Source organism: Lutra lutra, chromosome 1 (genome assembly GCF_902655055.1).
Source record: "Lutra lutra chromosome 1, mLutLut1.2, whole genome shotgun sequence".
NCBI classification, from domain to species: Eukaryota; Metazoa; Chordata; class Mammalia; order Carnivora; family Mustelidae; genus Lutra; species Lutra lutra.
Window position 1 is genome coordinate 656,804 of NC_062278.1, and position 26,409 is coordinate 683,212.

At 64.5% G+C, this 26,409-nt stretch overlaps 1 protein-coding gene across 1 annotated transcript; it reads right to left on the minus strand.

Annotated features, from left to right (window-relative positions):
• Nucleotides 1-1,773: 1,773 nt before the first annotated feature.
• On the minus strand, nucleotides 1,774-21,709 carry COL6A1 (collagen type VI alpha 1 chain). The gene is made up of 35 exons (XM_047717948.1): nucleotides 21,499-21,709; nucleotides 20,823-20,952; nucleotides 19,265-19,465; nucleotides 18,428-18,587; nucleotides 18,160-18,288; nucleotides 18,046-18,066; nucleotides 17,798-17,818; nucleotides 17,677-17,721; nucleotides 16,830-16,883; nucleotides 16,200-16,244; nucleotides 16,048-16,074; nucleotides 15,798-15,824; nucleotides 15,672-15,716; nucleotides 15,451-15,504; nucleotides 15,187-15,249; nucleotides 14,605-14,667; nucleotides 14,444-14,497; nucleotides 14,314-14,349; nucleotides 14,038-14,100; nucleotides 12,259-12,321; nucleotides 8,512-8,574; nucleotides 7,845-7,907; nucleotides 7,503-7,553; nucleotides 7,307-7,342; nucleotides 6,704-6,766; nucleotides 6,422-6,487; nucleotides 5,877-5,912; nucleotides 5,599-5,635; nucleotides 5,320-5,328; nucleotides 4,914-5,047; nucleotides 4,627-4,736; nucleotides 4,347-4,530; nucleotides 4,044-4,224; nucleotides 3,311-3,340; nucleotides 1,774-3,211 (listed from the first exon to the last, which is right to left on the minus strand). The coding sequence occupies exons 1-35, from the start codon at nucleotides 21,593-21,595 to the stop codon at nucleotides 2,589-2,591; spliced, it is 3,084 nt and encodes a 1,027-aa protein (XP_047573904.1). The 5' UTR covers nucleotides 21,596-21,709; the 3' UTR covers nucleotides 1,774-2,588.
• Nucleotides 21,710-26,409: the final 4,700 nt, after the last annotated feature.

Here is a 26,409-nt window from a genome sequence, read left to right on the forward strand (position 1 = left end):
GTCAACGGATGTGGCCGGAGAGATCAAAACTGAAAGGACGGTGGAGATACGTCCGCCAAACGCGAGCGAAGGAAGCAAGCGCCGCAGCCCTACCCCGTGCGGGCGGACTCCCCGCCGAGCCCCAGGGCACGGGGAAGGGCAGCTCAGGGAGCAGGTGTCGGAGCCGGGCCCTGGCTGCTCCTCCTGGCGTGGGAAGCGTGGGTGCTGCCGGCCCCCCTGCGGTAACGGGGTGACCAGCGTTACACCCGCGCTGATCTAACATGTCGCGTTTACAAACTTGGGACAGACGCAGGCACCACGGAGCCGAGGCTTCCTTCATAACCTGTCTCCTGAACGCCAAGTTCTGGAGTGGGACGGAGGCTCCTGATCTTCTCCTCGTGGCTGCGGGGAGGAGAGGGGTTGAGGAGGACAGCAGGGAGCAGAGTGCGGCCACGGTTCCAGTCAGAGGATTCACAGATCCGTGGAGCAGACGCGGTCCCGTCTTAAAGGGACACACATATTTCTGCTTTCCCACTTGGCCTCAGGAGGGGTCTCTGGGCTGACCACTCCCAGGCAGGGTGGGGACACCTGCAGAGGAGGAAAACCCAGAAATCCCGAGTGACGGGGTGCAGACCTGGGGCGGCCAGAGCCTGTGCGTGGAGGGCAGAGGAAGAGGGTCCCGTAGTGAGGGGTGGCTGAGCGACCCGCCCCTGCTGCCTCTCCCACAGCCTCCCTTCCCCAGCTGCCCTCACCTCCGCGCCCTGGGCACCAGGTGTCTGTATTCCTCAGCCCCGCACGGAGCAGGGAGTGGTGGGGCCTGGGGCCTGACCCCAGCCCTCCCAGGTGGGTGTTACAGGGTTACAAACCCATTTTGCAGTGGGTCAGACTGAGGTGAAGGGGCGGCGGTGGGGCAGGAGCCAGGTGCCCTGGGGCCGCTGCTCCCCACTGCAGTTCCGGCTGGGGGCTCACAGGGCATGACGGGCACACATTGGGCTGGCACTGTAGCCTGTGGGCCCCATGGATGATGGCCCGGGAAGGGAAATGTCCCCCCCTAGCACGGGCACAGGTGACATTGGAGCAGGGGCTGAGACGGGTGTCAGACAACCCTGCTAATTCTGTCTGGGGGTGCCGTTCTCCACCGGAGTCCTGCCCCTGCCCCCTGCCTGGCTCTCCCTGGTGTGTCCTGAGAGGGCTGGCCTGTCCCTACCCCATTTGCCGGGCTCCTACCCCCTGCCTCTGCCCGCCCTGGCACTGCCCTCCTTTCCCCCCAGGCCTGAGTGTGTCCAAACCCACGTCCTCCCCTCACTCTGCAGTGGCCCAGCAGCAGGGCAGAGAGCCCTGGGCATTTCAGTGGCTGCGTGTTTCTTCCTTCCCCATCCACTCTGCCTTTTCTGAGGCTGGGGCCACTCCTGCGAGGGGATGGCCACAGCCCCCGGCCACCTCTTTCTGGGCCACGGCCGGGTGTCCCCTGGGGTCTGCTGGTCCTGACTCCTCCTCCAGGACTCACTGGGGGCTCTTTGGGGCTTTGTCTTGTTGGGTCTGGGCAGCTCTCCCAGCCCCCAAGATCTGATGTGCTTCTGCTTCTATAGCCCAGGGTGTCGGGCCCCTCCTCCCTCCTTCCCCTGCCTAGATGGTCCTTCCCCGGCTCCCCACACCTGGAGGGGGCCATCGGCCTGTCCCCGGGGCTGAGCCTGCTTGTCCGCACACCCACACCTGACTCCAGCTGTGTCCACTTGCTGCAGAGGGGCATGTCCCTGGGGGGATTGTAACTCCTCCCAAAGATGACCACAGGCAGAGGAGTGAAAACCTTTAATCGGAAAAGTCACGGACACGGACGCAGTGAGCAAAAACACAGGAAGGAGTAAAAATAAAACTAACATATAAAGAGGGTCTTCAATAAAATGTAGGACCAATCACTCCCTCGGGGAAAAAGAGCTTTGGGTTGTTTGTTTTGTTTTCTTGTTTTTTTTTTTAAAAGAAAACAGAAAACACATCACCTTGTGCCCCTGGCCAGCCCCGGGGCCCAGGCCTCCGAGTAGATGGGGAGAGGGGTACACGGGTTAGCACCTTTGTTTTCGGGGTTCTCGGGGACACAGGGTTGAGGAGCCACCATTTTCTGCTGTTTGCTGGAGATGCTGGCCCGAGTTCATCCACTCGCCTGAGCTCGCCCGAGCTCCACGGCCCAAGGAGGCGGAACCGAGGCCTGAGCCCTGAGCAGGGAGGAGGCGACTCAGCAGGGGTGAGGCGGGAGAAACCTCCACCCAGGCTTTCCAAAAACGAAGGGTCCCCGGTCTCCCGCAACTTCACTAGCAGACTCCCAGCGCGTCGCGGAATGCTGACTAGAGAATGGGGGGGTTCGTGAGAAAGATGAGGCTGGGAGGCAGGGCTCAGGCGATCCCCCAGGAAAGGCAGTGAGCTGTGGGGGTTCAGAGCCTGCGGAGGTCGGGGGATGTGACCACGGAGGGGAGGGCACGGGCTGGCGCGTCCCGTGGCCAGAGGGGTGGGTCAAACACACGGCCTTTCCAAGCCCGTCCTTTCCGGAATCGTAGCTGTCGGGCTGGTGCGGACCTCGGGGGCCTCACTGCCGTTCCCGTGGGGGGCGCCCGGGGCTAGCCCTGCGCCACCTTTCTGGACACCGTCTGGTAGAAGACGCCGCGCAGCAGGGCCTGGTAGCTGGGCACACGGAACAGGTGGCGCTCGCCAAAGGCCACATCGTACTCGGCCGTCTTGCCCGTGACCAGGACGCGGACGTGCGGCTCGTTCACCTGGCGACCCACCACCACCACGAAGATCTCGATGTCCGCCCTCTGGGCCTCCTGCACCACCTTCTCAATGGCGGCTGCCGTGGCCCCCTGCGAGTTGCCGTCCGAGAAGAGCAACAGCCTCTTCTTGGCGTCGCGGGACGAGGCCTCGCGGTAGAAGCGCGTCACGAAGCCCAGGGCGTCGTTGACGTCGGTGGCGTCGTTGAAGAAGCTCATGGCGTCCACGGTGCTGGCCAGCACCGTGTAGTTCTGCAGGAATTGCAGGGCCCCGCGGCCGGGCCGCTGCTGCCCGGGGCCGCTGTACTGCACCACGGCCACGCGCACGTCGTGGGACGGGTCACTCCGGCCCGCCGTCAGGAAGCGCTCGGCCAGCCGCTTGGCGAAGCGCTTGGTGGTATCGAAGTTGTGGCTGCCCACGCTGGCCGAGCCGTCCAGCAGGATGGTGATGTCGGCCGGGGAGGAGAACGTGACTGTAGGATGGGCGCGGGTTAGGGCACAGTCCCCCGCCATCCTCCGGGAGCCCCGCACACCCCGCACAGCCCGCACACCCCGCACACCCCGCTACTCACTCGGGCAGGTGTAGTCCGGACATTTCTTGTCTGTAAAATAAGAAAACCCAACATGAAGCCGTGACCTCACGGACAGCAGCCTGCCGCAGGACGGCAGAGCCCCTGTGGGGCAGGCGCACAGGTGGCCCTCCCGGGTGCCTGGCCGGCACCTCCTCGGCCAGTGGGCCCCACCAGGAGGGGGACATCCCCTACGCAAGGGTCGGCCTGAGGTATGATCGTGTGGTTCTCCCACCGACCCCGTGTGGGTCCCTCCTGATGGGGAAATGGAAGCTCAGCGAGGACAAGTGTGGCCGGCGGGCCAGAGCCCGGGCCACACTGTCTGTGGGCAATGCTGACCCAGGGCCAACCACGCAGGCCAGTCGGACCCCAGCAGCTCTCTCTGGCTGTCGGCCCACTGCCCGCACCATGGGCCCTGCTCTGTAGCCAGAAAGAAGATAGAAGGACATGTTCTGAGCTGGGGGCCGGGGAGTGGTCTCGGCTCCAAGGGCGCCCAGCGCACAAGTGTGTGGCCGGACCGCAGGGAGTGTGAGCGCTCCCGGGACAAAGCAGCAGAAGCACAAGGGGACCCCCTGCCAACACTGGGCCACGGCCTCCTCCAGCAAGAGCTTGGGGCCGCTGGTGGGGAGGTCCCGTGCTGCCGGCCGGGGCTGACCAGCTCCTGCGGCGGGAGGTCACTGTGGCCCCAAGCACCTCCCAGCACAGCTGTGGGGGAGGGTCCCCGCTCCGGGCCCACCTATACAGATCTGGGTGGTGACATTCTTCAGGAAGCTGTCGTCCAGCAGCTCTGCATAGTTCTCCTTGACCAGCGAGATGCCCGGCCGGCCCTGGGGTGCCAGACCTTGGCACGAGATGACGTTGAGCTGATCGGAGCCCGCGACATAGCCGAACATGTCCTTGATGCCCACGGAGACCACCTGCAAGGGAGGGACGGTGTGGCCACGGCCCCGGTGAGGAAGGCAGCCTTCCGGGGGACAGGGGCGCAGGGGGCGCGGGGGCATGGGGGCAGGGGTACGCGGGGGCGTGGAGGCGGCCCCACCTGGATGTCGGGGCCACAGAGCACGCTGAGTGGGGTGGTGTCCCTCTGGGTGTCCGAGCGGCCGTCCGTTATGACGAGCGCAATCCGGTTGTTGGTCGAGGGCGGCAGCAGCTGGTCCCGGGTGTACTGCAGGGCCTCGCCCGTGAACGTGCCCCCCGCCATCCACCGCAACTTCTTGATGGCTCTGGGGGGTGGACCCTCAGGGTCAGCACGGGCAGGGCTCGGGGAGGGCACCCTCGGGGCCCACAGGCACACGGGCGGCCCGGCGCACGGCACTCACTCCTTGAGCTCCTGGACGTTCCTGATGCCGGGGTCCCGCAGGTCCACGTGCTCCTGCATCTGGTTGTGGCTGTACTGTACCACGCCCACGTGCGACTGGCCAGGCTCGAACTGAGCGCATCCCACGCCCCGGTCAGGGGTGGACGCGGGGCTCCCCGCGGCCCCCTCCACCCAGCACCGGCCCCGGCTCTCACGCTCCAGTGGGTGGGCAAACGCAGCCCCCGGGGCCCGGCCCCCTCCCGCCCGGGGTCCTTACCGGCTGCTCCCGGGGGAGCGGCTCTGCCTCACCTTGACCAGCTCGTCCCTGCTCAGCCGGTCCAGGACCTTGACGATGAAGTCCTTGGCGATCTCAAAGTTCTGGAGGCCAATGCTCTCCGAGCTGTCCAGCACGAAGAGGATATCGATGGGGCCGCACTTGCACTCTGCGGGCAAGGACAGCGTCAGCCCGGGGGCCTCCTGTGGCCCCACACAGCACGGCCACCCCCACTGGAGCCGGAACCCTAGGGCTTCTGGCTCTCCCACGTCCATGGCTGGCCATGCAGGTTCTTGGGACGAGGAGGGACCAGACTGCGCCCCAAGGCCACGGTGCCCTGGTGGGGCGTGAGGGCCAGCTGTTGCCCTCCCAGGTAAACCAGGAGGAGGGGCCTAACCCACCACCCTCAGGGAACCCTGGAAAACCGCGCTCACAACTCACCACAGCAAGCTGGGGAAAGAGGAGAAAGAAAGCATTATGTCCCGTGGAGACCCTGCCCACCTGCACATTCTAGCAGGGCAAGCTGCCCTGCCCGGATGCCCCCACCACCCCCAGGGACTTCCTTGTGAGGGGGACACACTCCTGCCCCCCTACTCACCCTCCACCCATGGTTTAAAGGATCCCCTCCACCCGGCCCGTGAGTACCAGAGGGAGGCACCGGGGCTGGCAGGACCCAATTCTTTCCAACTAAGACACTTTCCAAAGACGAGGGCTACTCACAGCACATTTTCATGATGATGTCCAAGATCTCGCATTCCTGCGGGGGAGAGACATGCACTAGGGGCTGAACGGGGCTGCACGGGCCGCTGGGTTGCCTTGCCCTGGTACCATGGTGGGGTTCACGTGCCGGGTGTCGGACATGCAGGGCAGGGGCACCTGACGTGGTCACTGCTACATGGACACCCCATGTCCCTCCACGAGGATCATGGTGTCCCACCCCGTGGGATCCGTGGCCAGAGCGGCCAGCCCCCCAAGGACGGTTACGGACACCCACTTACATCTGGCCCTGGAGGTCCCGTGTGTCCTGGGGGCCCCTGTCAGAGGAAGGAGCAGAGGAAGGTGGTGAGGGTGAATGGCTCCCTGAACTGCAGGTCTGAGCTGGACCCTGAGCGCCGACCCCTCGCTGCCCAGCCCTCGGGCTGACCCCACCTCCCCGTAGGAGCCGCACATCCTCTGCACACTAAGGGCTACGGGACAGCCCTTGACTGCCCTGTGTTCTGTGACTGCCCGGGGTACGGGTGGGCTGGGTGTGGCCCTGCGTGGGGGCCCCCCGGCGCTCCTCATGGGATGAAGAGTTCCTTATAGTCTGGCTGTGCCCTGCCCCTTAGGCACCCGCCCAGGGCTCTGCCGTGCTCTTTTCATATCTTAGCGGTGACCAGCTACTCCCCCTTTTCCAAAGCCCCCACAACCCTTGACTCGGCCGGTTCCCTCCCCTGTCAAAGGGCCAGCATCTCCTAGAGACCCACTTCCCAGGTTCCTGCTCCGACTCCCCGCAGCCTCAGAATCCCAGGGTGCCCTGCCCTGGCTAGCCACACCCACTCACCTGGGGGCCTTCGGGGCCCCGGTACCCCTTTGCTCCTTTGACACCTGGGGGTGAGATGTCGTTGTTCTGGAAGGGAACGGCACCCTGTCACCACCGACAACCACCACCGGCCAGACCATCTGATGCTGGTCTGTCCACGGCCCCTGCACTGGGTGCCTTTCCCCCCACCCCCCACAGAACCTCAGCGGCCCAGACGGCACACAGCCACCTCCCTGCACACCCCCCAGAGGTAGCAGCCCCTCTGGGTGATTTCCCAGCATCCTTGGTGGGCTCTGCACTCACGTCCTCTCCAGGGTCTCCGGCTTCTCCCTCATCCCCCTTGAGGCCTGGGTAGCCTTTCGTGCCCTGCAGGGGACAGGGGAGCACACGGTAAGTGGAGTGGAGTCCCGGGGAGAGGGCATGTGTGTGTGGCTGGGACCCCGGCCCAGGGTTGGAGGGGGTTCCCCCTGGGGAAGCAGGTCCCTGGGGTGGGTCGTGACCAGAGACACATCCCTTCTCAGGCACACCCCGCAGGCCGGGTGGCTGTCCCCCAGGACCAGCACCCAGCGGTCCCTCTATGCCACCAGAGTTCTGTTTCCCATCAGCTCTAGGAACCGTAAGTCACAGCACTGCACTTCCTTTTTGAGAAGCAGAAGTTTGAAAAGGAAAAGATAAAGGAGACACCGTGTCCCACAGGCAGACACTGAGGCCAAGTATGGGCCCAAGGACGCCCCGAGGTTCAGGGGTCAGTCTGTGGGAGCCCAGAGGGGAGGCCAGGCAGGGGCACCCGCAGACTGAGACACATGTGGGAGGGGCCTTGGCGCCCAGCCTGGGCGGAGGATGCATGTGTGTCACACATGTGTGCGCGTGAATGCACCAGCAGCGCGATGGTGGGTGTGTACTCACGTTTATCCCGGGGGGACCCCTGCTGCCTGGATAGCCCTGCGGGGAAAGACAAGCCAGTCACACCAGGCTCTGGCCTGGCTGGGGGAGGGGCGCCCCATGGATCACCCCCACCACCCCTTCCTCATCCCACCCGTGGTCCTGGGCCCACCCCGGCTGGCCCAAAGGGGGCGATGGGGCGGGAATAGGGGGGACTCACAGGGAAGCCTGGGAAGCCCTCAGTGCCGTTTCCGGGAGGGCCATCTTCCCCCTGCGGAGAGGAGACCACGTCTGCCCCTGGGAATCGCCCAGGCTCCGGGGCGTGCCCGAGGGGCTTCACCAGCCCAGGAGACACACCCTGCGCGGGACCGGCCTGCGTGTCCCCAGAGCAGAGCAGGAGGGCCCATGCCCATGGTGACCCAGGGACCACAGCAGCCGAGAGGCGACAGCGGCCTGTGGAGAGCCTCCCCAGACCCTGCTGCTAGGACTCTCGGATCCCACACGGAAACTCGTCCTGGCAGAGGTCCCACCCAGGCCCCGAGCCCTTGGCACCGCCACTCACCCTCTCACCCATCAGCCCAGGGTCTCCAGGCGGTCCTGCGGGCCCTGGAGCTCCTCTGGAACCCTAAGGAGGGCAGGAGGAGGTTTGGGAAAAGTGAGTGAGCAACGCAGACGCACATTCGGAGGCCCTGCAGGTCTCTGAGTCAGGGGATGGGGGACACAGATAAAGGAGCACGTTGCCACCCATCGGCCCAGCAGGGATGAGTCCCGCGGCGCTCCACGGGGTACCCAGCTCCGCGGGGGGCCGGACCTCCGCCTAGGGACCCACCCGGGGTCACCCCGGGGATGCGACAGTCCCCTCCCCTCTGGGCTGGGAGTTCCAGACAGGCCAGAGCTCCAAGAAGCAGAGGGACACTGCTTGGCGCGGGGGGTGGTGGAAGCACGCGTCGGTCCGCACGCAAAATCATAAAAGGTTTTAGAAAATGTTCATAATGAAAAAATTAAAAAAAAAACTTTGTGAAGCCAAATTTATAAGGTGTGCAAATAAGAAAACAAGTTGGAAAGAAACAAGCTACATTGTTACTATGTATGTCGGGGGGGGGGTCATATTTTAGATTTCAATTCTGTTTTGTTTTTTTCTGCATTTTCCAAGTTTCCTGAACGACACAGATACCACGAAATGCACTAAAGCATCTGTGTGCGCCTAGGCTGGGTCGGGGGACACTCACCTCGGGCCCCGGGGGCCCCTCGTCACCTCGGTAACCTTTAGGTCCAGCGGGGCCAGCCTCGCCCTGCAGAGGGAAACACGCCTGTTGTACCCATCTCGGCCCCACACCGGCCGCCCACCCAGACCACCGAGGGCGGCTTGGCCTGGTCTACGCCATCCCTGGAGGCCAGCTGCCTGCCTTTCTGGGTCCAGAGTCTCGGTGTCCCAAGCGTTTGGGACATCCCCGGCCAGGCTCGAAGAAGGGCTGAGCGGACACCACACGTGGAGCCTCCTGGCCACTCTGGACCCTGCCCGCCAGCACCCTGGACTGAGGCCTGTCCGCCTGGCCCATCCTCAGGCAGGTGCCTCCCAATGAGGCCCTTCTTGGCTCGGTTCTCCCACAGCCCCTGGTTATCTGGCTTGTCCCATTAATCAGCACCCGGAGGTGCCACCGTCTGGCTCTCCCGCTGTGACCACAGGGGAGTCCGGCTCTGGCCAGGGCTCTGGTGCCAGGCCTCAGGCCTTGGCATCACACACAACCTGGGACTGGGCTCACCAGCCACGGGGACCAGCAGCCCCCGACTCAGTTCCTGGGGAGTGGCTCTTGGACCTGACAACGGGGCCGACTCTGGTTCCCAGGGCAGGGTAGGCCTGGGGACATGACAGGGGACCAGGGGGGACGATGGGAAACAGAGGCCCTCTGTGCCCTCAGCCAGGCCAATGGAGGTGCGTCCCAGGCCCCAGGAGATAGGGACAGAGGGCCACTGCGCTCGGGACAGTTTCTGCAGCTGCCTCAGCAGCATCGGGGTGGAGGGAGGAAGGCGCCTTTGGGAATACGGCCCGAGGGCCCCGCGGCTCCTGGTGGGCAGTGCCGGTCCCCACCGCAGGGACAAGACGAGGGAAGAGGCGAGGCCAGGACGCTGACCCTTCCTCCAGTTTCTGGATGGTTCCACTGCTGCTTCTTGGGATTTGGGAAAACCCATTTCCCAGAAACTTCCTCCCCGACCCCCTGGTGCAGAAGCCAACTGCCCTGAGGGTCTGCAGGGGTGAGGCTGCGACGGGGTTCGGAAGAACAGAGAGCCCCGGAGGCGGAAACAGCGCCGAGGCTGGGAAGTTGAGTGACCAGCGTGGACAAACCTGGTCCCAAAGCTGCCTAAGCTCCCACCCCCTGCGGAGGGCTCGGGCGAACAAGTGGCCCGGGGCCGCCGGTCAGATGCAGACTTCCCCAGCTGGACCGTGGGCTGGAGGGACACAGGGCCTCCTCCCAGCAAGGCCAGGGGTCCCTCATCCCCCACAGCCTTCCGTAGTGTCCGGGTTTTACACTGACAGTGGCCCTGGAAACTGGAAACCCACGATTAAAGCCCAGTGACGGCTCCGCCTCACAGTGTTTTACGCCGTTAGTGTCTTGAACAACTTCCTGAATTGTGCTCAGGGACGTGGGGGAAGGACCAGATCACAGGGCGGCGGGATGGTCGCCAGCTCGTCCTGGCGGCCGGATCACTGCTGGGAGCCGGCGCGTGGGGAAGGCACGGGAGCCTGAGGATGTGGCGGGCGGCGGGAGCAGCCCCTCCTGGGACAGCTGTTGTCATGGGAGGGGGTCGGGGGGAGGACAGCAGGCACAGGGATTCCGGAGAGACCCAGAGAACAGAAGCTGAAACCTGACGTCCGTGTCCTCTATCACCAGGAAAAGTGCTCCTGCCCTGAGCGATGCTGTGAACACGGGCTCACCAGTCATGGAGGAGTCCAAGCCAGGTCAGGCCCACCTCACTCCTAGCCCTGGGAGAGCCTCCAGGTGAGACAAGAAGGAAGCAAAAAGCATTCAGCGCAAGAGGGGATGTACTTGGAGTCCTGTAATGAGCGGCACATCCTGAACGGCAAGTCCCCAGGACAGCCACAGGCAGACGGCAAACGGAAAAACGTCTGCACCGTGGGTTCGGGCCTCCTGCACATCCGCGCGGAAAGACAGACTAGATGGAAAATGAACAACTGAAGGGACAGCCAGAAGGAGGGACACGGCCTGGGGACCTGAGAGACCACGCTCAGCCTCCCCACAAGTTCTGTGCAGACCACGAGAGCACACGGCTTCCTCCTGAAGAGCGAAAACACAGGGATGAAGTTCGATGATCTCTCCTGTTGGCAAAGGTGTGAATGCGGTGGCTGCTTCATGTTCTTGGGGGGATGCGAGGTGCGGCTAGATAAAGTCGAATTATCTGGGAAATACACACGCACTGGCTTACACATACCCTCTCATGCACGTGTATCATCTGGCCCAGAAATTACGCTGTTAAGAATTTATGTTTTGGATGTAGCCTTGGAAGTATTTCAAGATGGTTGGATGGATGGATGGAAGGAGGATGGAGGGAGGAGGGAGGGACGGAAGCCACAGAACTTCGACACCCATTTTATCTGAGAGACATCCTCCGCCTTTACTGCCCGGAAAGGGGAGAAGCAGACACTCAAGGTCTTGGGCTCTGGGCCAACTGCAGGCCACAATCACGTGTGGCCACAGCCGAGAACCGCTGGCTCCCAGGGAGCCCAACTTGTAACTATGTGGGAGGAAAGTCTCCCACCGAGCTGGTCTCAGAGCGGGTCTGGACGTGGGTCCGCGCCTCCCGCAGCCCGCCCTGACACGGACCCGGGTGCATTTTTAAGGTCCCGTCTTGACCCTTGGCAGCCCTATGATGGTTTCTTCTTTCCTGTGTTTTAAATTCCATTTTTGTTAAAATCCCAATTCCGAATTTCTCTCCACAAGAAAAGCCACCAAAAAGACTTGAAGCCACAAGACAAGTCCCAGCAGAGCCTGAGGCCTGGGCCCTCTGAGGGCAGCCCCCTCTCCCATCCGCCACCCCGTTGGGAGCTCTGCGCCCAGCAGGGGTCCATCCCCTTCTCCTGCCCACTAGGAGGTCCCCATCCCAGCCCAGAGGCCTTTCCTTTCTGTCCCCCAGAGACCCCTCCCTCAGGCCAGGCAGCAGGAGGCGGCTGGGGATGCCCGGCAAGTGACCCCCATCAGAGCACCAGGCAGACTGTCAGGGTCCGGGTCAAACAAGGGGGTTGCCCAACTGATGCAGGGAGGACACGTCCTACCGGGCCCCTTCCTGAGCTCTCTTGGGGGGTGGTCACCCCGGGGCCCTGGCCTGGGCGGCAGGGGAGCCTCGAGCTCCTCCTGTTGGGGGTTTCAGGGCTCAGGCACCCGGAACTGCATGGCCTCCAGGCCTCCACTCCCCTCTCCTCCCTCAGCACGGCCTCTGGAAGGTGGCCCATGCAAGACTGATGCTCGGACACCCCCAGTCTGGCTCCAGCCAGGGTCTCACACCTGGATTCCACATGCAGACCAAGCCTCTTGCCCCGATGCCTCCTGGGGGCTCAGACATGGTCTCCAGTGTGGGCTGACTCTGCCCTGGCAGACCAGGGGCTGTCCCCAGGGGTCCCAGGGTCCCCTGCTGCCTTCCTCCAGAGCCAGCTGGGCCAGGACAGAGGGCAGAGCTCCGAGGGCGGCCAGGGGTCCGCTCACTCAGCTCTGGTCCTGGCAGATGCTGGCCAGGTGACAAGGGCAGCCTCTGGCTGTCCCACTCTGAACACAGAGTCTGTAGGCCATGGGACTTGGCCACTCAGGCTGCCCCTCCCCGCAGGTGGCTGCTGACCCTGGGCAGCCCCTGCAGGAAGGCCCCCAGTCAGAAGTGGAGAGAGCCCTCCCTCAAATCCAGGAGCCGCCATCAGCCTTCCTGCTGGCCTGATGGCGCGGCCCACCCACCCCCAGACAGCTCCCTACCGGGTCTCCCGGGATGCCGACGGGGCCTTCTCGTCCCTGGTCTCCTTGGGGTCCAGCTTCGCCCTGGGGAGGGATGAGTCGGTGAGTGTGGAGGCCAGGAGAGGCCAAGATGCCTGGGCAGCAGTGGGCAAGGCCAGCTTGCCAGCTAGCCCCCAGCTCCCTGAGAAGTGTTCTGGGAGGCGGGGAAGTGCCACTCCCCACAGGAGCCTGGCCTCATCCCTCCTCCCAGGAAGTTAGCAGGCCAAGGGGGGAAGGGCAAGGTGTGTGCCAGGCCACCTGGAGACTCGCTAGGAGGCTGTGGGGTGGGGGCCAGCCCTCCTGCTGAGGCCTGGAGGTGTCCCTGACATTGGCTCCTTCTCCAGCCAGCTCCTGGACTGGCCCAGGGACCAGAGCTATTGGGGTGCTCCCTGGGGTGCAGCCTGGCCTGTGCTCCCATTTCCCAATCTTATCTCAGCAGGGTAGCTGGGGAGGGGCTGTGCTTCCCCTGACGTCCTGCCCCAAGCCCCATGCTGGGGGCCGCAGGGCTCTGAGGGTGATGAGACGGGGAGCTGGGACGGGACAGAAGGCACGTCTCTCTTCCAGTGACCTTGGTCTCGGGCAGAGCCCACTCCCCATCGGGACAGGGGGACAGGTGTCCTTGGGAGGAGCAGCTTTGCCTGGGTGGTCACAGCAGGAGGGACCCGGGGGCCTGTCCCCGGCAGCGGCGGCAACAAGGCCTGGTCCACACCCCACGTGTGGAAGACATCATCCCTTCCCCGGGTCCAGAATGTTGGGGTGGCACCTGTCGCCCCCTCCTCTAACCAGGCCGGTGTGGGCTGCTCCGGGGCACCACAAAACCTTCCCAGTGAACCACGGGGCCAGAGAAAGCTCCGGAAGGAGGCAGAGGGTGCGGGCAGCAGCGAGGCAAGGCAGCTGGGCCGTGGGGACCACGAGGTCCAAGTTCCTAAGTCTCCTTCTCTTCCGGGTGCAGGAGGGTCATTCCAGAGCCCAAGCAGCCTTTACGCGGCTGCTGGGACAGCGGCAAGTGTTTGGAAAATCACGTGTGCGATGGGGGAGGGGAGGTCAGTAAATCGTGCCCCGGGCCAGGCGGAGCAGCGACCTCAGGGACAGGTGCTGCGCTCAGGGGCAAACGTGCTGTGTGTCCCGGTGTGATTGTGCGTGTGCAGGCGTGTGTGCGTGTGTTCAAGCATGTGAGAGAGTGTGTGAGTGCAATTGTGTGTGTGCATGTGTGCAAGTGTGTGCACGATTGTGTGTGTGGTTGTGTGAGTGTGGTTCCCCCGGACGTGCAGGTCCTGGTGAGGAGGGGAGAGGAGAGAACCCCGCGCTTCTCCTCAGCTCTCCTCCGCTTTGCTCTCCTCCTCTGGACCCACACCCTCCTCCTGGCCTCCCGCAGGCCCCTGGAGATATCTGGGGCCAGGGGTTGGGGTTGGGGGTCCGGCCTGGGGGTTTGGGCTGGTTGTCGGGGCTGGGGGTCTGGGCTGGGGGTTTGGGCTGGTTGTCGGGGCTGGGGGTCTGGGCTGGGGTTTGGGTTTGGGGGTCGGGGCTGGGGATCCAGGCTGGGGGTCTGGGCTGGGGATTGGGGCTGGGGGCTGAGCACAGGAGCTGCCGCCCTTTGTGAACCAGGGTGATCGCCTTTGGGAAAACAGCAGGTGAGGGCGTGGGTCGCCTGAAATCTGGAGGACAAAGGGACCTGGTGGCATGTGTCCTGTGGGGCAATGGCCTGACCCCTCCGGACCTCAGGCTCTGTCCCTCTCCCCAGCCTGATGAACGGTGACTCACCGGGTCTCCCCGTGGGCCCCGCACACCGGGGGTCCCCCGTGGTCCTCTTTCCCCAGGGCCTCCCTGTGTGGAGAGAAGCAGAAGGAGGCGATGCCTCAGCTCAGACAGACGTTGGCGGTAGGGGGTTCGTAGGCGTGGGCTGACCCCCCAGCAGGACACCCCACCCTTTCAGAGACTGAGTCCCCCCTGAGCTCAGATAGGAGCTCGGGGCCTCTGAGCCACACTGGCCACTTCATGGCGAGCCCCAGGGCCCAGATGCCACCCCGCCCCACTCACCCTCTCGCCGGGGGCACCGTCCGGTCCCGGGTTTCCCTGGGATTAAGGGGAGCAAACAAGGTCAGTCAGTTGGGGCTGGAAACTGCTTTGGGGGGGAGCTGGGAGCAGGAGACGGAACGTGGGTGCTCACCTCGTCACCGGCCTCTCCCTTCTCTCCTGGTGGACCCGGCAAACCCGGTTCGCCCTGGGGGGGGACAAGTGTGGAACCATCGGCCTCTGACCTCACACTGGGGCCCAGGGCTGTGGCTGCTGCTGCTCCTGGCAGCCCCCCGCCCCTCCCTGAGTGCTCACCTCGTCTCCGGGGGGACCTGTGTTCCCTGGCCTCCCGGGCTCCCCGTCGACTCCAGGGGCACCCTGGAAAGATCCGAAAGGTCAGCGGGCAGGGACCCTGCCCCCGGCCTCCTCACCCAGACTTCAGGCCGCCCTCTCTCTCTGCGGCGTCTGTCGGGGGTCAAGCCCGACGCAGAGCCGCGAGTGCCTCGGAAAGTCAGGCTGGGGCCCCACAGCTGTTGGCCAGATGCTGAGAACCGGCCCAGGTCCAGACGACTTTGGAGCCGGGCCCTTTGCCTGCCATCCCTCCTAGCGCTCGGGTCGCTGGAGACGCCCGAAGAGACCAGCGACAGACGCAGCGCTCCAGGTTGGGCTCAGAACCTCGAGTCCTCACTCTCTACCTTTCTGCCTGCTCGCGGCCACCAGCGTCCTGCTTACCCCCAAACCGGGACTTCACTGTGAGCGGACAGGCTCCAGTCCGTGCAGACTGGGGCCCTGGCCCGTCTGAGCTCCACGACACGGGGCGGCCCTCTCCACCCCACACCCTGCCTGCCTGGGGGAGGGCTTCTGAGGAGGCGGGGTTGCCCGACCCTCGTCACTCACCTTCTCTCCTTTCCGTCCAAAGGCACCCGGGTCACCCTTGGGCCCGGGGGGTCCTTGAGCGCCCTGGTGAGAAATTGTAGGGGGTCAGTCCTCGGTCTTCGACAAGCAGCCCTCGGGCTGGACGTGGATATGTCGGACACTGGGAAGGTGGGTCTGCAGTGGTGCGGCCCCCCCGGGACTTCTTAGCGCGTACGGAGAAGGGGGGAGACCCAGTTCGCTCCTGAGAACTGGGTCTCGAAACGTCAGCGACAGAATGCGACTTACGTCAAATCCGGGCGAGCCCTTGCAGCCCGGCAGGCCGGGGTACCCCGTCTCCCCCTGGAAGAGGAAGGCAGATCAGCCATCAGGACTCTCGCTCTGGCGCACCCCCCCCCCCAGGAAAGCCCCGCCAGGATGTTGGTCTGAACTTGACCAGGAGGCTTGGGGTCCACTGGGGCCTGGGGCTTGGCAAGAAATGTTCCCCACCCTCCTGGCCGGGGGCTCACCTTCATGCCGTCCACACCATCAATGCCTCGCTTGCCCTTCTCGCCCTACAAGGTGCAAAGACTGAGGTTCACAAAGGCCAGACGGTACCCCCAGGGCAGAAGACACATCCCTGCCCCCACACTCACCTTGTAGCCCTTGGCTCCCCTGGATCCCTGCAGAGACGAGAAGAGAGAGTAAGGGGGGTGGTCCCCCAACGTGAGGCAGGTTCCCTGGAAACTGGCCAGGGGCATCTTCCCAGGGAGGCAGAGGAGGGCAGGCAGGACAGACCCCCCCCACCAGCTCATGGAGGTTTGGACGCGCCGGCGATGGGCAGTGTCAGTCTCGCGTCAGGGGGGCTCTGTGCCTTGAGGGACATGACCTGAAGGCCTTACTCACCTTCTCCCCTCGGCTCCCTTTTTCTCCCTACAGAGCAGACAGAGGAGAGAGGGGGTGTCACTGGTGTCCTGGGGCCCAGTGCCCTGGAACGAGCCCAGATGTGTCTGGGCCCCAGGAAGGGCTGACCACTCTGAAAGGAGGCGGAGACACACCTTCATGCCCTGGTAGCCGATGGGTCCGAGGTCCCCGGGCCTTCCCTGGACGCAGAGGAGGGCGCCTGTTAGACATCTGTGGGGGCAGAGGAAGCCCCCGCCCGGTCTCCCGTGCCCCCCACTCTGCTCAGGCCTGGCCAGCCAGAGAGCGGGCGGGCTGACCACTGGCCGAGTCCCAGAGAGCAGCCCTGATGTGAAGGCTCCACCTCCCACTCCTGGGGGTCTCCTCGGGGTGGCTCCAGGGAGGGCAGGGGAAGGTCAAGGGCCCTGGGGGTGGCGGGGAGAGGGGAAGGTTTAGGACACCCCCTGGAGGAGGAGCGGGGGAGGGGGAGGTCACGGGCCCCCAAGAGGAGGAGGGTGGTCTGTGGGGAGACAGCCTCCGGCTGACCCCCACCTGCCCCACTGAGAGCTGGGCCGAAGTGCAGGTCTGGGCGGATTGTGCTGGAAGGGATGGGCTGTGCATGCGTCCTCCGCCCTCAGTGCCCTTGGGGCCGCATGCTCTGAGGGTCAGGCCGCATGACCATGGTGCCCAGGAACCAGCCATCCTACAGAAGCTTCCATTGAACCCAGCTCCCCTCCCGCCTCAGGCTTCTCCGCACCCCAGCCCAAGGTCGGGTGCTTAACACTCACGGGGTCTCCGGCTTCTCCTTTCTCTCCGGGAAGACCTGGCTTCCCACGTTCTCCCTGGAACACAGAGCAGGTCAAGGTTGGGGGACAATTTCTGTTTATCTCAGATCACCTGGCGGAAAGGACCCTGACCTGCTCCGGAGAGAAGGGTTAACGAGCTATTCTGTGGACCTCCAGAGTCCTTGGGGCACTCGGGCTCCTTCCCCGTCACCATGGCAGGCCCCGGGGTCTGAGAGGTCAGGAGCACTGCACCCCCCCGGCAACCCACCAGGCCCTGTGCTGCCCACGCTGGCCGGCCTGGCCCCTAGACCTTTCCCCGTGGTACCCGCTTCTGCTGCATGTGGAACTCTCAGGCCGGGGAGGTGGCCAGGCTGGGCTCCTGGGGCAGTGCTCACACGGCTTCATGGCCGTGGACTCTAATATTTTTAGGACTAGCCAGAAACCTGTACCTTGCCAAGCTGTATGTGTTGGCCACTAAGGTGGACTTTCTGGGAGAGCCACACCTGGCCTTGGGCGTCCCCCTCCGGTCTGCAGCCCGGCCCAAGGAAAGTGCATCGGGGAACAATGGAGCCTCCAGTCAGACCCCACCCCCCACATCAGCCCTCGGCCACAGCATCAGCCCCAGGGTCCCCCGTGCAGGGACTCTCTCCCCACGGGTGGGGGCACCTGCTCAGCGAGGGGTACCTTCCCTCTCCCTACACCTGGTGTGGGCGGACTCTCTGTGGGGCATTAGGACAGCTGCCTGGGGTCCCACTGCATCCCTAACACCAGGGGCTTCATGCCACAGGGACATTTGTCCAGCACTGTACTGCACTCTTCTCTCCCTCCAGGGACGGGCGCAGCCACTCACCTCATACCCAGGGTCCCCCCGTGGCCCAGGAGGTCCTCTGGCAGGCTGGAAGACAGAGAGAAAGGTCAGCCTGCACTTGCATCCGGGGTGAGCCCAGAGGGGGTCAGGGTCCCCCACTCACCTGGCATTCAAAGGAGCAGCACTGCCGGAGGAAGGACAGAGGACACATTAGGAAATGGGGCTCCGCAGAGGGCGCTGGACACCCGCCTGCTCCCCGATGGGGGGCACCCACGGAGGAAGGGGCTGGTGAGGCCCTGGATGGGGAGGGGAGGAGGGAAGGGGAGGACAGAGATGGGGAAGGGGAGGGGCATGGGTTATGGGCAAGGGATGGATGGGGACGGGGGGAGAGGGGTAAGGGGGGGCTCCTACCACTTGTTCCACATTGTTTTTCTGAAAAGTGAGAAGGAAAAGTGGAGTTAATTAGCTTTCAGAGCCATGGGATCTCCCAGCCCCCGAGGAGGCGCGAGGACAGAGGCTGCTCACGATCATGTCGGTGATGGTGTCGATGGTCTGGGCGATGATCTCCTCCGCGTCCCTGTTCTGCCCCCAGTCGGCCGCCGTGAAGTTCCGGCGGTACGTGTGGTCCGTGGCAATGATGCTCAGGCGTGGCTCCTGGCGTGGACGAGGGGTGAGGCCGGCGGCAGGGGGGACCCTGGCCCCCCCTCTCTGCGGTGCATCACCTGCACCTCAGGGCCCCCCAGGCCACGCCCGGTGCCCAGCCCAGAGAGGGCGTGGGGATGGGGGCGCCTACCAGGTGGTCGGGCGTGATGGCCACGGAGAAGACTTTGACGCCCAGGTGCTTGGCCTCGTTCACAGCGTCCTCCAGGCCCCCACATGGCTCCTTGTAGCCCTCTAGGGGGTGCCCGTCAGTGACCACAACCAGGTACTTGTTCTCTTTCAGGTGGGAGCCCCTGCGAGGGGGTGGGCAGCAGTGAGGCCCCACAGGCCTGGCCCCCTCCAGCCCCTGCTGACCCTGACAGCTCAGGGCACCTCGGGAACAGAGCTGGGACCCCCAGGACTGGAGGGGAGGAGCTGGAGGCCAACGGCCCTGGAGGGAGACCCAGACCCAAATGCAGCTCTCAGAGGGCGGCTGCTGTTACACTGGGCAGTCTGTCCCCGCCCGTCGGGCTGCCCGTAAAGGGGGACTGAAATAAAGGTCTGTGGGATGACAATTCTCTAGAACACTCTCTTGGAGATGCACATATCCCCGGGGAGGGGCCCAGGTCCTTGCCTGCCCGTAGGCTCCCTGACCAGGGACCCGTGACCACAGGTAGCAGGAGGGGACAGCTGAAGAGGGGGCTGTGGTGCCAGGAACTGTGGCAGTGGAGGCTGTGGCTGGGCCAGAGCAGCTGGGGCACTTTGGGTCCTGTGGGCCCCTCTGCTTTCAGTGGTTGAGGAGACAGGGGACAGCTCAAGGGGGGCAGAGGGATGGAGACGGACCCTTGGCAGCCACCAGCATGGCACCCTGGGCACAAGGACGGTTCCCAGGGCGACTGCCAGCGGCCTCAGGATGGCAGGGCAGCCTCTGAGGGACGTGCTGGGGACGCGCCGGGGACACGGGAGCTGCGTGCGGACGCAGGACACCCACCCCACGAGCAGCTCCTCCAGCCCCTTCTTGATGGCGCAGTCTGTGTAGGTGCCCTTGCCGAAGTACTTGACCGCGTCCACTCTGGCCTTGAGGGCGTCGCGGTCGCTGGGCATGGGCCGGAGTGGGCTGATGATCTCCACCTCGTCGCTGTAGTGCAGGGCGCCCGCGTTCCACACCAGGTTGCGGTCGCACCGGTAGTACCTGAGACCACAGGCCGAGTGAGAGTGCAGCCCCGCGGGCTCCCCGCTCCCCACTGCCCGTTGCCCAAAGACGGCCAGGCCCCTCCTCCGCTGCCCATGTGTGTCCGTGTCCGCGGGCACCAAGGCCACCATTTTGCGGGAGGACACCCTGCCGGGCTCTGTCACACCCAGATGGGGAGGGGCCGGAAGCACAGGCTGCACTTCCTGGGTCCCTGCCCTGGGGACTCCACGTGACCCATGGGAGGGGCGGGGGGGCGGGAGGGCCACCCTAGCCCCTGACCTCCTGGTGGGGAGCCGTGGGCCCCTCCAGGGACGGGACCACAGGTGAGGGGCGGGTGCCAGGGCAAGGCGAGGTCGGCTCGAGGTCAGCTCTAAGTGGGACGCTCTGAGTGGCTGTCCTTCCCTGTCCCTGTGCACCCTCGCCAGAGGCTTCCAGTGTTTACCCTGCTGGGGACACGTGCCTGCCACCTGCTCAGCCGCAGGCGTGACCGAGGCCCCCACCATGCCCCCACCGTGCGGCTCACGGCGTCAGCAGCAAGAAGAGCTAACCCCGTTTCACAGGTGGGGAAACTGAGTCCTCAGAAATTGAGTCACAAGCCCGAAGGCACCTTTGGGGAGGGGGCGGTGGGCCTCAGGAGCCCCAGCATTTTGGCTGAGTTCAAGGTTTCGGATCACATGCCCCACACTGGGCAGCCCCCATCCTCTGTCCTCGCAACCCCCTCAAGGTAGGTGGGCGGCTTGGGAGCCCTGGTCCTTGAGTCAGAGGGTGGACAGGGCCAGACCCTGCACAGGGGAGTGGGGGAGGAGCCTGGTTCTGACCTTGACCCTCCCCCCATGGCCTTGACCCCACCCAAGGGCATGTCTAATCGCAGCCTCACCCAGTGCTCTAGGACCCACCCCTGAGTAAGAGGGAGGGAGGGAGTGAAGCCGGCAGACCCTCTGGGCCCCTCGGACCAGGGCTTGAGAACACCGGGGTGTTGGTCAGGACACAGGCTCTGATCGTCTGATGGGCAGAGGTCAGTGTCCAGGAGGTGGCGAGGGCACCGGGAGGAGCCGCAGAGCCTCCCACCAGCTCCTGAAACCCACTCAGCTGGGCAGCAGGGAGGCACGTCTGGGTCCCAGGACCCCGATGGCAGCACTGTCCCCAGGCCCCTGGCTGACCAGGCAGACTGGAGCCGCCCCGCCATCCGCTCCTTCTCAGACTCGGCCCTTTTCTGGCCCATCGGAGCCACTGCGGACGCAGAAAGGTGACGGAGCAGCCTGGTTCACCCCAGCTGTCCCCCTGGGAAGGGGGCTGGGCTCCGCCTGCCAACCACCACCCTCCCCAAGAGGGTCCTGGACGCCCGGGCCCCCCGTACCTGTCTCTCAGGTTGTCGATGAAGCGCTTGGTGAAGGACTTGACCTTGTCCACCAGGGCTCCATAGGGCTTCAGCCTCAAGGCCACGCTCTCGGAGGTGTCCAGCACAAAGAAGAGGTCCACGGGGCAGTCTGGCCAAGCAAGGGGTAGGGGGCCTGATGCTCAGGCCCCTCACCCTCCTGGGCACAGGGAGGCCACCTCTCCCAGGTGCTGGCCCGGAGAGGGGGCTGGGTGACCGTGAGAGCCCCCACGCGGGTTCTGGGAAGCCTGCCCGGCTGGGGGGACAGCCGTCAACTCCTGGAGGCCAGGGAGCCCCACTGTGGCCAGCAGGACCAGGCCCTGCGCTCTGCACTGTCCCTCTCGGCATGGAAAGGACCCAGGGCACGGCCAGCGCCCGGGCAAGGCGTGGAGGAGTCATAGGGAAGGAGCCCCGGGAGAGCAAGGGAGAGCAAGTAGGCCAGGCCTGGAGGGTGTCGCCCCCCATCCCCCACCACTGGCCGGCCTGACACCCCGCAGAATGGGGAGCTTGAGGGCCGGGCCCTGCTGCAGGCCACGCTGGGGAATTTAACAACCCCTATGCCGGCCGCAGCTCTCCCGTCGGAGTGGCGGGGGGGGGGGGGGGGGGGGGGTGTCGGTCTGGCGCAGAAGCGGAGCCAGAGGTGCTGGGAGTCACTCACCCTGGAAGGCCACAGCCCTGGCGTTGCCCGGGACGTCCTGGGCGGCCGCCCAGCAGGCCTGCAGCAGCAGGGGGAGCAGAGTGCGGGCCGGCTTCATGTTACCGCCCTGGGGTCACCATCAAGCGAGGGCAGGGGTCCGGGTGGGCCGCCTACGACCGGAGGGTTAGAGAGGAGGACTAGTCTGTGCTCTCCAGCCGCGGAGTCCCAGCCCCGGAGGGCGGGCCGGAGGGCGGCTCGGAGGAGGGGCTGGGGCGGGGGTGGCGCGGTGGGCGGGGGTCTCCCGGGGAGTGAGTCACTGGCGGCCGCGCTCACTCTGGGGCCGCTGTGACCCTGAGCGGGCTGTGCCCTGGGCTTCGTCCCGCTCTGGGGGACGCCAGTGGGCTTCCCACGCGGCGAGTGTAGGGTGCCCAACGGAGACCCTGCGGGCCTGACGGTCCCCTTGGACCAGACGGCTCCTGCTGGGAGCCCACAGCGCGGTCAGATTTCCCGGTTGCTGCCCCTGTAAACACGGCTCCTCGGGTCGGTGGACACACACTGGGAAAAGACATTTCAGTTATACTCGGGGAAAGCGAGTCAACAAGGACACACACCGTGGGCTCGGGCCCCCAACTCCTCTATCGTGGAACGTTTAGTACGTTGTGTGTCCGTCCTATATTCTTACAATCAAGTCAGCGAGAGGAAAGAGTAAAGTATTGAAATCATCAGGAAAACACATTTGCAGAACTATGCATTTCAGCAAAAAACCTATGGAAGCAAACCGAACCGTTCAAGCCCGTGTTGTTCGAGTCCATTGTGTGTGTGTGAACACAAACACGCACACGTACATGGAGAGAGGCCCTGAGTGTGAGGACTGTGTGAGGGCCCCACCCGGTGGGGTGGGCTCCAGATGTGGCCAGACACCCCCCCGCAAGAAGTTTCCAGAAGACTCCTCCAGAGCTGGAGCTGCTGACACTTGTCTGATACCAGCATGAATGTTTTATAGCTTAAAGACATACCCAAGTTGAATGATCAAAATAAAGAAACTTCTGAGAAATCCTTCAGAAATCACACTTCTCAGCAATCGTTCCAGGATTTCTGCCCGTGTCTCCCCCATACCTTCCCGCCGGGGTTTCTGTGCGCTCACCGGGTGAGGGGCTCCAGCCACCTCCGACTTCACCCCACCTGTGCTCCTGCGTGGGGCCTTAGCTCCGGGCTTTGGCTTGGGTTCAGACCCGGGAGGTCAACGCCCCATGGGAGCCTGCCCGCTCGCTGCCTCTTCCTGTCGGAGCCGCTGGGTCTGCAGAGTCCCTGCGGGTTGGGGGACGTAGGAACGCGCTGTGCAAGTCACTGAGGACAGGGACACGCCCAGCCAGCCCTGGCACCCATTTGTGACCCACTGGAGCCCGAGCGGCATGGGTGACCAGTTAAGCTGTGGGGTCCGCGGCCCAGCAGGCCGTAACGTGCCCCTGCGGATGGCGGCGCCTGGGCTCACAGGAGGCCTGAGCTGCCCGCGGTGGGGCGCGTCTGCCCAGCGGGAGGCTTGGGCGCTTCTGTGCACAAGTGCTCGGCGATGTCGGCGATGGTATCTTGAGAAACGGCGGTTCTCCTCTTCCGAGGAAGATACGGGAAAAACCACAAGATGAGAAAAGCGCCATCTCGTTTCAGAGCCCAGAGGGAAGAAGAGCTAATGCTTTTGTGTCTTTCAACGTTGTTTACAGTTTTTAGTTAAATTCCAGGTAATTATCATGCAGCATGACCTCAGCGTCAGGTGAGGAATCTACCTCATCCCTGCTCATCAGGAGTAGGGGGGCCCACTGCCCGCCCCATCCCCGCCCCTGTGCCCTCTGGGGGCCACGACTTGTTCTCTATAGAAAGAGTGTTCCTTGGTTTGCCTCTTTCTTTCTTTTCCTTCTTTGCCGTTTGTTTCGTTTCTCATATCCCACATACGAGTGAGATCGTGTAATTGTCTTTCTCTGACTGACCGACTTCGCTCAGCACAATCCCCCCCAGTCCCATCCACGCCGATGCAAAGGGCAGGACGTCTCCCTTTCTGATGGCCGAGTCACATTCCGTTGTGTAGACGAACCCCGTCTTCTCTGTCCGTTCATCTGCCGACGGACATGTCTGGCTGTTGTGGGCGTCGCTGCTGTGAACCCTGGGGGGCAGGGGTCCCTTCGGGTCACTCCATCTGCATCTTTGGGGTAAATACCCAGTAGTGCGATCGCTGGGTCGTAGGGCAGCTCTATTCTCAACTTTCCGAGGACCCTCCACGCTGTTCTCCAGAGCGGCTGCCCCAGCTTGCGTTCCCGCCAACGGTGCAGGAGGCTCCCCTTTCTCCGCATCCGGGCCAGCACCTGTCGTTTCCTGACTGGCTGGTTGTAGCCGTTGTGACCGCCCTGAGGCAGGATGTCTCTACAGTGAACACTTTGACAGCCGCGCGCTCGCCTGGCACGTCTGCGTAGATGCCTTCGCCCGCCATTCCTGGGTGTGCAGTGATGCGCCTCATACTAGCGAAAACACGGGAAACACAGGAAAACGGGAAACACGGGAGCGATAAGAAAGCAGCGGGTCCCGCACCCCGGGCTGAGCCTTGCCACCGTCCCACATGTTTCCTGAGCCTGGGGTGAGGTCGGTTCCCTCCTTCCTATCGGCACCTTCTCTCTCCAGGAGCGCTGCACGGTCCTCCTGGGACGGGGGTCCCTGCAGCCTCCAGCCCCGACACACAGGCCACGGAGAGTCAGGGTTCAGGCGGTGCCGCACCCCTGCTCGGGAGCCTGGCTCCTGCCGTGTTACCGCATGCGAACTGCAGGGTCTGTGTGCGGGGGGAATGCGGGTGGGGTGCGGGCGTGCGGGGCTCTGCGGCTCTGTCCCGGCTCTGGGTGAGGCGGGCGTCCTTTTTCCCGTCCCCGCTGTACCACTGGGGCCTCATGGACCCCCTCTGTGGTCCCAGAGCCAGCCCGTAGGCCTGGGTCTTCACCTTGGGGCTGCCGGCCACGCACGGTGCGCCAGGACCCAGAAGGGGAGCCCCACGGGGACAGCACACCCAGAATCCGCGGGACGAGGGCCTGCATGGCCCCCCAGAACAGCTGCGGGGAGATGGGTCGGGAACATGACCCCAGTGTGGAGCGGTTCCGAGGGAAACGGGCCAGAGGCCCCAGTGGGTCCCGGGCGGGGACGGGCTGCAGAGCCCTGGGGGTGGGTAGCAGGGTGACAGGTTTGAAACCACACTGGCCGGCCTGGCAGGGAGTTGGGTCTCCAGGGGACGGGCAGTGGGGCCGGGGGCCTGCAGGAGGGCGGGCCAGCAACACAGCAGCCACCCGTGCCCTTGGCTTTGACCCCCACGCTGGGCGGCTGCCCAGGGACGCAGGTGGTCATCCACCCCAGGGGGCCCACAGACGGGTGGGGCACGTCCAGATGCGCCTGAGGACAGGGGGCCCAGAGCCGGGCTCTCCTCCAATGGCCTCCAGCGTGAGTGTGTAAGTGTAAGAGAACATGAGTGTGAGCACGTGAGAGAGTATGAGTGTGTGAGAGCAAGTGTGGGCATGAGTGTAAGTGTGAGAGTGAGCGTGAGTGTGTGAGCATGTGAGTGTGAGTGCATGTGAACGTGTGCTCCATGTCCCCACAAGTGTCCCCACACCCTGGAGGTCAGCCCCTGAGGCACAGGGGCAGGGACCCTGGACCCCGGACAGGAGGCCCCCAGGATACCCTGCAAATGCCCCTGCTTTTCTCTCTGTGCCTTCCTCCCTGCCCGTGTCCCTGTGACTCTTGGTGTCAGGAAAGGCAAGTTCCGGGAAAGGGAAACTCCCCCCACACTGTCAGGTCTTTAAAAACCCCATAACCGTGGGTAGAGATGCAAGAAAAGAACATCCTGACGGAAACTGCCTTTGCGGCAACCGGGAGCCAAGGGGGACTCTGGTGCCCGAGCAACTGATGGAGGGGGGCTGCAGGCCAAGTCATCGAAGACGGGGGGGGCTCCCCGGTTCCCCACCCCTCCCCCACTCTGTGGAGCAACTGCACCCCTCACACCACCTCCTGACCCAGGCTGGGAACAGGGCCTTTGCCCTCCTCTGGCTTCCTGTTCCCTCTCCCCGGGGGGCTCGTGAGGCATAGGGGGTGGACCGCCTCTTGCCGGACCCCCAGCCACAGTCAGGGCCAGAGCTGAGCCTATACCCCTGGGCGTGTCCACCCCCTGCCCATGCCCCCCAACCCACGGGACCCTCAGCCAGGGGCACGGTCAGGCATCCTCCCCCAGCCCCCGGTCGGGGTCCCACAGACCCTGGGTCCAGCCCAAGAAGGACAGCAGGGGAGTGAGCAGGGGACTTTAGGAAGGGGGTGGCAGGGACATCTCCGGGGCCAGGAGGTGAAGACCGAGCAGAGGGGAGGGGTTCCCACCAGACCCCTGCCTCTGGTCACCAGGCCAGTGTCCCTGATGGGGGGGTGCCCCTCAGAGGGGTGGTGCCCCAGGCAGAATGTGGGCATGAGTCAGGCAGCAGGACACCTGCAGGCCACACTGTGATGACGGGTGAAAGCGGCCGTGTCTGTGGGGTGCTGGCTGGTGTTTCCAGAACGGTCCCCTCCTCCCCAGGGGCGTGGGTGACAGAAAGCTGCTTTCATTTGTAAACACCGAAGACCCAGCTCTCTTAACAAAGACTGATTTGATTCCTTTTTAGTCCTCAACTATCCAGTGAATTTTCCTCCCAGTCCGGGATGTGATTCACCAGGGAAAATAATATTTTCCAGGGGTGACACACGCGGCGTGTGGACGTTGGACTGGTGAGGGGCCAGTCTGGCCCAGGCCCCCGCCTCTCGGTGGGCACGCGCCCTGAGCGGGGATTCTGGCCGGGGCTCCCGCCCCAGCCCTCAGCGTGGCCGAGCTGCGTCCTTGTCGCCAAGGGAGCCGAGTCCTGGCAGCTCCACCGTGAGGGGCCCCAC